The 11,787-nt window shown below is 47.9% G+C and overlaps 1 protein-coding gene across 2 annotated transcripts; it reads right to left on the bottom strand.

The window, feature by feature from the left end:
- Positions 1–528: 528 nt before the first annotated feature.
- Positions 529–11,057, bottom strand: Lrriq4 (leucine-rich repeats and IQ motif containing 4). 2 transcript variants are annotated; one of them, XM_013016173.1, is made up of 6 exons: positions 10,562–11,057; positions 9,307–10,385; positions 7,104–7,277; positions 4,682–4,820; positions 3,172–3,368; positions 529–856 (listed from the first exon to the last, which is right to left on the bottom strand). In XM_013016173.1, the coding sequence occupies exons 1-6, from the start codon at positions 10,659–10,661 to the stop codon at positions 665–667; spliced, it is 1,881 nt and encodes a 626-aa protein (XP_012871627.1). In that variant the 5' UTR covers positions 10,662–11,057; the 3' UTR covers positions 529–664. The 2 variants fall into 2 exon arrangements, with proteins under 2 accessions (XP_012871627.1, XP_012871628.1); XM_013016174.1 differs by having other exon boundaries at positions 9,307–10,431; positions 10,562–10,624.
- Positions 11,058–11,787: the final 730 nt, after the last annotated feature.

The following is an 11,787-nucleotide window of genomic DNA, read 5'->3' as shown; positions in this document are numbered from 1 at the left end:
TCTGGTGGTTTATTGGAGATAGGAGTCTCACGGTCTCTCCTGCCCGGGTTGGCTTTGAACCGCGATCCTCAGATCTCAGCCTCCTGAGTAGCTAGGATTACAGGCATGAGCCACCAGCGCCCAGCCCTTCCTTCCTTCTTTCCTTCCTTCCTTCCTTATTTTTCCATGTGCCAGTTCTGTGGCTTGGACTAAGGGCCTGTTTCTTGCCTTTTTTAGTCAAGTATGGTGTTCTACCATTTGAGCCTCAGCTCCACTTCTGGTCTCTTGGTGGTTAATTGGAAGATAAGAATTTCATAGACTCTCCTGCTTGGGCTGCCTTTAACTGTAATCCTTAGATCTCAGCCTTTTGAGTAGCTAGGATTTTAAGTGTGATCCACCAGCGCCTGGTAAATTTTTGTAGACAGAATAGTGTAATGAACCCCTAAATCCCTATTATCTGGTTCTCTGGTTTCATTTGAAACTTTATCACCTTTTTCTTCCCACATTATTTTGAAGCAATTCCCAGGTATCTTTGCATACACCTTTAAGTAAAAAGAAGAATCTTTTATTATTACAAGTAGCTATAAATTGACAGATAATTGTGTGTGTGGCTGGCATTGAACGCTTCACATTGTGGCTTCAACATCCATTCGGGTTAACACCCTTAACTCATTGATTTACGGTATTATTTCTTATTTCCCTTTCCGGGCTTCCCTTTTCCAGGTTTCTTTGCTGCTTCTGCTGCGGCGGCGGCAGCTGCTGCTTTTTTATCTTTTTTATCTTTTGGAGAGGACTTTCCTTTCTTTCGTCCTTTTACTAGGTCTTCAAATTTCCCTAGGCCTCTAATCACCATGACCCCACGCCACCACGCTTGAATCTGCAAACAAGATCAATACAAGCTTAGTATCCCTTTGAATCATTATTGTTAAGGTCTGCATATGGCCTGGCCTTTCTGAAACCTCAGGCTGAAGTTTGATTCCAGATGTAATCGAATTGAGAAGAGGTGGGACCTTTAAGAGGAGCTTGGGTTGCAAGAGCTTAATGGCCCTCTTGGGAGTGAGTTCTTGCTCTCAGTGAAGCTGGATTTATTACTACAAGAGACAATCATTTCAAACAAGGCTGTCTCTGGTATTTAATCTCTCTTCTGTACAAGCACTCTTGCAATATTAGGACAGTCTCAACAGATGCCATTACTATGTCCTTCCTCTTCCTAATCTCATAGACCAGAACTCAAAGTCAATCCTTATTCTCTTGATTCACTCAGCCTCAGATCTCCTGTGGTTGGGAACCAAAAATGGACAAAGATGATGATAATCTGGAGGCTGTGAAATCTCCCTGTTCTGGTCTGTGGTCTTAGTGACATGGAGAATAGGCTATGACTAGACTTCCAAGCTTGATTTGATTTTCTATCTTTCTCAGCCAGGCTGTCACTCTTTCAAGCAGAAAACAAAAAGGAAAACAAAACAAAACAAAAACCAAGACACTTAATCCTGTGTAAGCCAGGTAGTTGTAGACATTTGGAAAATAGCAATGGAATGCTCACATCCCTGACTGTGGAATTCACAACCAGTTGGGACAAACAACAAATACAGGAGTGTGTGCCTGGAATATGGTGAGCGAGCGATGAAGAAGGGCACTGCGTAGTGAGAGCAAAGAGGAACATCAGAGAGCATGTGTCCTGCTTTTCCTGATGGTAAGGGTGCTCAGGTCCTTCAAAAGCCACTTCACACTTATTCTTCGCCTCCTCCTCTCCCGTCCACCAACACAGGAACAGCCCTGCCCTTCCTCCAAAAGCAGACACTTCTAAGAAGCTCCCAGTAGCTCCCTATTTCTTCCAGAATAAAACTTTGACTAAAAGAATTAAAAAAAAAAAAAAAGGCTGGGTGCTGGTGACTCATGACTGTTATCCTAGCTACTCAGGAGGTTGAGATCTGAGGATTGCGGTTTGAAGACAGCCCGGGCAGAAAACTCAGTAAGACTCTTTTCTCCATTAAACTACTCAAAAAAGCCAGAAGTGGCACTATGGTTCAAGTGGTAGAGTGATTGCCTGGAGCAAAAAGCAGCTCAGAGACAGCACCCAGGCCCAGAGTTCAAGCCCCAGGATTGGAAAAACAAAAACAAAAACAGAATAAAAGCTTTATTATGGGGGGGGGAAGAAGAGGGAGGGGGACTGGGAGGGCAGAGATGGGAAGAGGAAACAAAGGAAGAGGCAACAATGCTTGATAAGGAATGTATTCATTACCTTGCTCGTGTAATTGTAATCCCCCTGTACAGTATCTTCACAATTAAAAAAAATAAAAATAAAAAACTTAACCCTGGCTCCAGTGCCCTCTGTGATTCTCCTGTTCCCTTGACCTCTTAGATCTCTTTTTATTTTGTGAGTATACCAGTCCTGGGGCTTGAACTCAGAGCCTAGTTGTTTACCTTGAGCTTTTTTTTGCTCAAGTCTAGTGCTCCATTTCCAGTTTTTTGATGGTTAATTGGAGATAAGAATTTCAGGGACTTTCCTGCCCAGGCTGGCTTCCAACCTCCATCCTCTGATCCCAGCCTCCCAAGGAGCTAGAATTAGCTACTCAGTGTGCAACCAGGGTAGGGTCCTCCTTGATCTCTTAACCCTTCCTTGCTAACACTGTTCCAGCTACATAAAGCCTTCCACTTCCCACATGACCTATACCCCCTGCCCTTTTGTAGGCTTCTTTTCTGATTAAAAAAGGGGAGGAAACATAACGACAATAACATAGGGCCGAAATGTAAAATTAGTCTCTTAACCTTGGAGACAAAAACAAAAAGTGAATGAGATTTTCATGTCAAGAAGGACATGGGGGGGGGGGAAGGGGGAAGGACATGTGTAAGCTGGATGGCATGGCTCATGCCTGTAATCCTAGCTACTCAGGAAGCTGATCTCTGAAGATCCTGGTCTGAATCCTGCCCAGGCAGGAAAGTCTGTCTCCAATTAACCACCAAAACAGCTGAAAGTAGACCTGGCACAAGTGGTAAAGCACTAGTGTTGAGTGAAGCACAAAAACTAAACAGCTAAGGGACAGCACCCAGACCCTCAAGCTCCAGGACTGGCACAAAATCAAAAGACATGTACATGCATATAAACACAGACCCACAGATCCTTTGGTGGATATGAGGGCCTTTTCCCAAAGCAATTGTGAACACGTTCACAAGGACCTGTGCTGCTTTTACCCTTATTGCCCTTAGTTTCTTGGCTTTCTTCTCCTTCAGGTACTTCCAGATGCTCTGGATGCCTCCGGCACAAACATCCTGCGGTGGGTCTTCCATGGGGTTGTCCATCAGGGTCAGAACCTGAAGATTCACTAGTTGATCTAAGTTTTCTGGAATCTCTGTGAGCAAGTTGTCCTCTAGCAGCAGCTCTTTCAAATCTGGACAGAGTTATTTTGGGTTTTTTTAATGGTGAATTTATCTTAGGAACACAGTATCAGTGAAATTTTTCTCTGTATAACTAATGTAAGCAGATAAATGGATTCATGAGTAGGTGGAAAGATGTGCAAATAAAGAATGATTTAGGGACTGGGCATAGTGGTGCATTCCTATAAACCCAGTTAGTTGGGAGGTAAAGCAGGAGGATCAATGTTCAAGTACATCCTAGACAAATTACTGTGAGACCTTACCTCAAAAAAAAAAAAACTAAACTAAAAGCAAAAGAACTGGGGGCATGGCTCAAGTGGTAGAGTGTTTTGCCTAACAAGTTGAATTCAATTCTCAGAACTACCCCCCTCGCCCCCCCAAAAAAAAGCCAACATCCAGTAAGCTCATGCCTACAAACCTAGCTATGTAAGAGGTTAAGAGAATATGATTTAGTGTCTGAGGCCAGTGCGAACATAAAAGTTCATGAGACCATTTCCTAATGCATAGCTGGATGCAGCGGCATGTATGCGTTATACAAGGGAGGGTGAGATCAGTAGGATCGTGGTGCCAGGCCAGCCTAGGCAGAACACTCAAGATTTTGCCTCAGTGGTGCTAAGGCAAGCACCTCTGATCCCAATCATGACAGGAAACCTAAAGTGGGCCGACAGAAGCACAGGTGGGGAGCTTGAAAGCTGGGCAGGAAGTGAGACCCTGTTCTAAAAATGAAAAGAAAAACAAGGTTAGAGGCATGGCTCAGCTGTATCATGTCAGCCCAGCAACATGGTTTCAAGGAAGAAGGAAAAAAGGAAGGAAGGAAGGAAGGAAGGAAGGAAGGAAGGAAGGAAGGAAGGAAGGAAGGAAGGACTTAACCTATTGGAAAAGGTTTGTGTGGTTACATAGAGATCATATGTGATTTTTCTAAGTCAGTCATATAGTTCCAAAAGTCCCTTTGCTAATTTTTACCTTCTTGAGTCAATACTTTTCCTGTTAGTCCAGTGACTTAATAAGCTGGATGAAAATTTCCTTCTGAACTCCAAGTCCAAATACTAGCGAACAGTATGCATACAACAATCCATTGCTGGGGATGGACATAATACAAGTAGAGATGTATGCTGAGTTTCTTAGCAATTATGACCTTATTCTCTTTTTCATTCAGATTACAACTGGCCTTTACAAGATGGTTAGGGAGACACCTGGCCTCCCTCTAGGGCTCAGCCTCTCCAAACCTAGGTCCTGGTCTTTCAGAAAAGAGGGAAGCCATTCATTGCATCCCTCAAATTGCTGCCCTCAAATTCCATAAAGCCGTAGATATACTAAGTTTCCTCACCTTGTGCTTGGCAAAGGCTATCTGGGATCTGTTTAAGCAAATTGTGCCGGCAGTCAAGAACTTCTAGATGAGGCAATGACCCCAAAGATATGGGAAGGTACTCGAGGCAATTGTTCTCTATGTGCAGCTCTTTAAGACTCTGAAACAACACAAGTATGGCACAGTGAGCCTTATCTTCACTCACAACTCAAATCAAAGTGAGAATCCATGTACTCTCAAGGGGGAAATCATCTATTGAGATATAGGAAAAAACATATTTAAATGCCCAACATCAAGCCTATAATAGCCCTAACTACTCAAGAGGCTGAGATCTGAAGATCATGGTTCAAAGTCAGTCCAGGCAGGGAAATCTGAGACTTTTATCTCCAAGTAACCAGAAGAAAAAAACAGAAATGGAGGTGTAGCTTACATGGTACAGCACTAGCCCTGAGTAAAAACTCAAAAGGACAGTGCCTAGGACTTGAGTTCAAGCCATGGTATTCACATGCATGTGCATATGCACAAGCATGCACAAACACAAACAGGCACACACACACACACACACACACACACACACACACAAGCTAACATCAAAAAAATCTTTTTTAGTAAAACCATTTAGACTTTAGTTTCTTTTGTGCAGGAAAAGAGAGCATGGGAACTTTGTTTTACTGGAACTTTATGGAGAAATAGTTTGGATAATTTTAGTGTATTTGTCATTTGTCCCTTTCAGTATCAGAGTATCTCTAGAAGTTACTTCCAAATTACAATTGCTGCAATGATCAAACCAACATTGGCTAAGAGGACATGACCATAACATGCAGACTATGGAATCAACTACTTTTCAACTTTACTGAGCAAAAATTTAACATTTGTGTTTTGCCCTGTGTATGACATGTTCAAAGAGCAAGATTACAAACAAAAAAAAATCTATGAACAGAGGGTAAGGAATGGAGAAATCCAAATGGAATTTCTAAGTCATGGTGAGCAGCATTACCTGTGTTGTCCCTGCCAGTGTTTAGTTCCAAGATTGGGAATTATGTAGTAGCCATCATCGAGTTGTTATTTAGGGCTTGGAAATTGGCTTCGTGGTAGAATGTTTGCCTACCATGCATGAAGCACTGGCTTCAATTCCTCAGTACCACATAAACAGAAAAAGCCAGAAGTGGCACTGCGGCTCAAGTGGTAGAGTGCTAGCCTTGAGCAGAAAATCTCAGGAATAGTACCTAGACCCTGAGTTCAAGTACCATGAACGACCAAAAAAAAAAGAGTTATTATCTATTATTATTAAGTGCATTATTAACAGACACATGAAAAATGCAACCATTAAATAATGCATAAATCAGTTGGGCATGGTGGCTCATGCCTGTAATCCCAGTTATTCAGGGTGCTGAGATCAGATTTGAGGCCAGCCTGATCAAGAAGTTTGAGAGGCCCTAGCCCAAGCAATAAAAAGCTGTAAATCAAAAGTATGTGCCTGTCAGCTACATGGGAAGCCTGTTATTTTTTTTCCTGACCAGTCTGGACTATATGAATTATAACCAAAGCCAAAATAGCTGAGGCAGTGGCTCAAGTAGTTAGAGCACCTGTCTAGCAAGTTGTAGGCCCTAAGTTCAATCCTCAGAGCTTTCAAGAAGAAAAACAAAGCAGCATACATGAAGACCTGCTTGTGGGTGCCAGTGGCTCATAACCTTAATCCTAGCTACTCAGGAGACTGAGATCTGAGGATTGTGGTTCAAAGCCAGTCCTGGGAGAAAAAGTCTGTGAGACTTTTATCTCCAATTAATCAGCAAAAAGCCGGATGTGGAGGTATGGCTCAAGTAGTAGAGTTCCAGACTTAAACAAAGAAGCTAAGGAACAGTGGTCTGGCCCTGAGTCCAAGCCTCAGTACTAGCAGACAGAGAGGTAGGGGAGAGGCAGGCAGGCTAATAAAGCTGCTGTTCATAAGATTACTTTGTGGCTTGACACAGTAACATGGACCCATCACCAATATAAACTTAGTGCAACAAGATTCCTCATCACTACACATGGTAGGCGTCACTCTGACTCTCAGCCATGTCAGTTGTATAACACCTTAACTCAAAACAGTACCATTGTCAAGGAGTTACTTAGAAAACTGGAAATGAAATGGGAAGAGGCATGACTCCATGTCTACAAAAAGAAAGATACATGCCAGGCACCACATGAGCACAAAAACTCAAGGCCAGTGCCCAGGGCCTAAGTTTGAATCTCAGAACTAGCACACCCACCCCCCCCCCACACACACACGGGTAAAAAAAGAAGTACTACATGGCCTCTTCATCATTAAAAGGGGTTCAGTGCCAGCAAAAAACCTCAACATATTCAAATCACTGAATGAAGTAGAAAATAGAATGTGGACCCCTGTTCTCTTAGTACAAGCCAACTTCAGGGTGCTTCTTTTCTGTTTATTACAGAGGCTTACCTGCAGTTTTCCAACCTGTTCTGGCAAATAAGTGAACTTGGTTCCCTGGTCTTGCCCGATGTATAATTTCTCTAGAGACACGAGAGAAAACACTTCCTCTGGAAAGGAGACAAACTCATTTCCTGTGAGTCCAAGTATCTTCAGTTTTGAAAGCAAGCCCAACTCAGGAGGTAACTAGAAGCATTCCAAACAGAGAGGGTTCGGGTAAGACTGCTTTTAACAATCAGCAAAGACATTGGGCTGTGGGGTTTGAGCTGAAGTGCTACATCAGAAGTAGACCAACTGAGGGCCTGGGAAGGTGGCTCAGTGGTAGAGCGCTTGCCTTGCATGCCTGAGGCCCTGGGTTCGATTCCTCAGCACCACATAAGCAAAAAGACAAAAGCCGGAAGTGGTATTGTGGTTCAAGTGGTAGAGCACTAGCCTTGAGCTGAAGAACTGAGGGACAGCGCCCAGGCCCAGAGTTCAGGCCCCACGCCCGGCCCCAAAAAAAAAAAAAAAGAAGTAGACCAACTGAGCTCTGCTGCTGAGCAGTGTGCGTGTTCGCATGTGTAGTATGTACATTTGCAGGTCTGCAATCTGGAGGTCCTTCATTATCTCATTGCCAATCTGATTTCACTGTTATGCATTATTTGTTCTTTTGTTTACCAGTAGTAGGGTTTGTATTCAGGGCCTTGCACTTTTAAGTTTTTTTTTTTTTTGTTCACTTGCTCGACTTCTTGCGTCACACCTCAACTTTTTTTCCTACTTATTTGGAAATAAAAAGTCTCATGGATTTGTCTGCCCAGGCTGGATCCAAACTATGACTCTTAAATCTCTTGAGTAGCTGGGATTACAGATGTGAGCCACCAGCACCTGGCTCTTTGTTTCTTTGTACCAGTACTGAGGCTTGAACTCAGGGCTGGTGCACTACCACTTGAGACACAGCTCCACTTCTTTGTGAGTCTCAACAGTGCAGCAGGGACCGATCTGATCTTGCGACTCTGACCACATGGGGGCGTATGCACTGCCTAGGAACAAAGCTGCTTTTGTTGTTCAGTTTCTATTAAGTGGAACATTGAGGACTAAAATACATAGATCAGAAAAACCCCTGGTTACTGAAGCCCTGTGTGGAGGTTGTCTCCATTAAGAATCTAGATAGGCCCTAAGCCTGCTAGGACCCCTGGCTCTCGTTTGCAGGCTGTGCAGATTTGGAAACATTTGATGTTGAGCTCACTGTCTGCCATTAACCTCATCGAGGACCAGAGTCCTGCAAGGATTGAATGAGAAAGCCAATGTAAAACACATACCTGTGACTGGCACACACGTGTTTTACCTAAATGTTAGCTACTAGTTGTGATCGCTATTGGTGTTTAGGGGAAAAAAGAAATAACTTGGGCACTGGTAGCTCACGCCTGTAATCTCAGCTATTCAAGAGGCTGAGATCTGTGAGTAGCAGTTCAAAACCAACCTGGGCAGCAAAGTCCATGAGACTCTTCAGTTAACCACCAAAAAGCCAGAAGTAGAGCTGTGGCTCAAGGGTAGAACATCAGCCTTGAGCAAAAAAGCTAAGGACCGGGCTGGGAAGGTGGCTCAGTGGTAGAACGCTTGCCTTGCATGCCTGAGGCCCTGGGTTCGATTCCTCAGCACCACATAAACAAAAAGAATAAAAGCCAGAAGTGGCATTGTGGCTCAAGTGGTAGAGTGCTAGCCTTGAGCTGAAGAGCTGAGGGACAGTGCCCAGGCCCAGAGTTTAGGCCCAACGACCAGACCCCCCCCCCAAAAAAAAAGCTAAGGACCAGGGCCCAGGGCCTGAGTTCAAGCCTCAGGACCAGCATTAAAACAAAGAGGAGGAGGGGGGGGAGAAAGAAAGAAAAGAGGAGGAGGAAGGGGAAGAGGGGGAGGAGGAAGGGGAAGAGGGGGAGGAGGAGGGGGGAGAAAGAAAGAAAGAAAGAGAGAGACAGACAGAAAGCAAGCAAGCCGGGTACCTGTGGCTCACACCTGTAATCCTAGCTACTCAGGAGGCTGAGATCTGAGGATCGAGGTTGGGAGCCAGCCCAGGCAGGAAAGTCCAATGACCTCTTATCTCCAATTAAGCAGCAACAACAACAACAGCAAAAAGCTGGAAGTGGAGCTGTGGCTCACGTGGTGGAGCGCCGTCCCTGAGTGTCAAAGCTCAGGGACTGAGATCAACCCCAGGACCTGCGCAAGGAAAGCGGGCCGGTACCTGGAGGAGGTTGTTGTCGTCCAGGGCCAGGATCTCCAGGTTCCTGAGCGAGCAGAGCTGTGCGGGCAGGTGGTCCAGGTGGTTCTGGCTGAGGTCGAGGAAGCAGAGGTTGGTCAGCCTGCGGATGGAGCAGCGCAGCGAGCGCAGCCCCGCGCCATGCACGTAGAGCAGGTGCAGCGCTGGCCACCGGCACACCTGGCGGGGCAGCTTCTCCAGCCGGTTCCCGCTCAAGCCCACCTCGGTCATCTCAACCAGCTCCTCCAGGTTGTGCGGGAGGGAGTGGAGGAGGTTGTGGGACAGGTCGAGCACGGCCATGCGGCCGCACAGGTGCAGCGACTCGGGCAGGCTGCACAGGTGGTTGTAGGCCAGGTAGAGCTTGTGCAGGCGCCGCAGGTGGCCCACCTCGTCCGGGAGCGCCGTGAGCTGGTTCTCGTCCAGGTCGATGATCTCCAGGTTGTGGAGCGCACACAGCTCCGGGGGAAAGACCTTGAACTGGTTTTGCTTCAGGTAGATCTCCCTCAGCTTGGTCTGGTTCACGATTTCCTTCGGCAGGGATTCCAAGTGGTTGCCCGACAGCCCGAAGAGCTCGAGGTGATGGAGGGCTTTGCAGAGGGGCACAGGGACCTCCCGGATGTCGGTGTGGTAGAGGCGCAGCTCGCGCAGGGCGCGCAACCAGGACAGCACGCCCAGGGAGGCCGGGAGCAGCGGGTTGGAGCTCAGGTCCAGGCCCTCCAGGCTGCTCAGCCTCCCCAGCTCCGGACACAGGCTCCGCACCTGGTTGTTGTTCAGGTAAAGGACCCTGACGTTCTTGAGGCGCTGGATGTCGGCGGGGATCTCCTCTATCTGGTTGCCTTCCAAGTGGATCTCCTCCAGTTCCCCCAGCGCCAGGATCTCCGAGGGGATGCGCGTCAGGCCCTGCCGGGAGGCGTCCAGGAAGAACGTCCTGTCGGTGATCTGCGCCTCCTCGCCCGTCGGGGGTGCTCTCAGGGGAAGGCCTTCCGGCGGGAGCCTGTCCTTGGACATGATTTCGAAGGGATGTTGAAATATTCCAGAAAAAATCTGAAAGGTCGTCGTGGACACTAAAAGGAAAGAAAAATCAAAATTCTCCGGCCATCAGAGTTTGCCCTTAAAAAAAAGATTAAAAGTCGAATTGATTAAATTAGTGACACTATTCTGTAACATAAAACTTATGTTTCATAGAGGTCCCTCTTTCTCCGGGGGAGGAGGTGGGGGGAGAGAGAAAGCCCTCTTATACCTGGTTCCAAGTGAGAAGATGACCGTGGGCTCTGTGATCCCAGTTGTCTTTCGCCCTTTACCTCATTAGAATCTATTTCTTTTGTGTGTGGCCGTTCCATGGCTTGCGTGGAGGGTCTCCTGCTCTCCGGACGGGCTCGCTCGTGGCTGGCACTGTACCACTTGGGCCAGGCTTCCAGCTATTGCTGGTTATCTAGAGACCGGGAGTCTTTCAGACACTTCTGCCTAGCTTGGCTTCCAACCCTACCCTCCAGATCTCAGCCACCCGAGGCCTTTATAGTTTGTTGTTATTGCTTTTAAGAGTTTGGGGTTTGTTGTTAAGAAAACGATCAGGTTCATTCCAGCCGAACAAGATCTACTTCATTCGTACAATATAAGTTCCTCGACGTAGAGAATACTTTGCAGAAGTATTTGTGTGGAACCACATGGATCTATCCCTGATCGCCCCCTCCCACACACACACTCTTTCCGTAACGACGTCTGCAGCCAGCCTCCAGAGACGCCCTCCCGGACGCCCCTCCCCTCACAGGTCCCCGAAGGCTGAGCGCGCTTCGGGGCCGAGGGCCGGGCCAAGGGTTATATCGGTGGTCCACCCCGGCCCGCTACATCCCTCGGGACTCCGCTCTCGGCGATCCCAGGGCCAAGCACTAAGACCAGCTAGGCCCAGCACTGCTCAGACCTCTCAGTCCAAGAGGACGCGGCCAGGAGCTGCCGAGGCGCCTAGCCCCACCCTCCTCAAACCCCTCCCACCTGGCGGGCCGGGCCTGCGCGCGCCAGACCCCGTCTCCGCCCGCCCCGTGAGCCCTACCTGCGGCCTGCCCAGGGTTTGGGCGGCGCACGCGCGGTCGCCATGGCAGCACCGTGGGCCCCTCCATCCCCATCTCCTCCAGCACTCTGTGGCTTGGGCGGTGCACCTGCGGTAGCCATGGCAGCGCCGTGGCCCCGCCTCCATCTCCAGCATTCTGTGGCTTGGGCGGTGCACCTACCGCGGCCCCGCCTCTACCTCCTCCAGCACTCTGGCTTGGGCGGTGTACCTGCGGTCGCCATGGCAGCGCCGTGGCCCCGCCTCCATCTCCTCCAGCATTCTGAGGCTCGGGCGGTGTACCTGCGGTCGCCATGGCAGCGCCGTGGCCCCGCCTCCATCTCCTCCAGCATTCTGAGGCTCGGGCGGTGCACCTGCGGTCACCAAGGCAACGCCATAGTCCCCGCCCCTCTCCTAGCGTAGGG

This window comes from Dipodomys ordii, unplaced genomic scaffold, assembly GCF_000151885.1.
Source record: "Dipodomys ordii isolate 6190 unplaced genomic scaffold, Dord_2.0 Scaffold30, whole genome shotgun sequence".
NCBI lineage: Eukaryota > Metazoa > Chordata > Mammalia > Rodentia > Heteromyidae > Dipodomys > Dipodomys ordii.
This window is presented reverse-complemented; position numbering and strand designations above follow the sequence as displayed.

Excerpts from the sequence above, each read along its gene's own strand:
- Lrriq4 (XM_013016173.1), bottom strand. The coding sequence starts at position 10,661 with ATGGAACGGCCACACACAAAAGAAATAGATTCTAATGAGGTAAAGGGC. Across the intron at positions 10,386-10,561 it reads ATCTTCTCACTTGGAACCAG|TGTCCACGACGACCTTTCAG; the intron begins GTATAAGAGGGC and ends CTTTCCTTTTAG. Across the intron at positions 4,821-7,103 it reads AACAGGTTGGAAAACTGCAG|AGTCTTAAAGAGCTGCACAT; the intron begins GTAAGCCTCTGT and ends GTGTTGTTTCAG.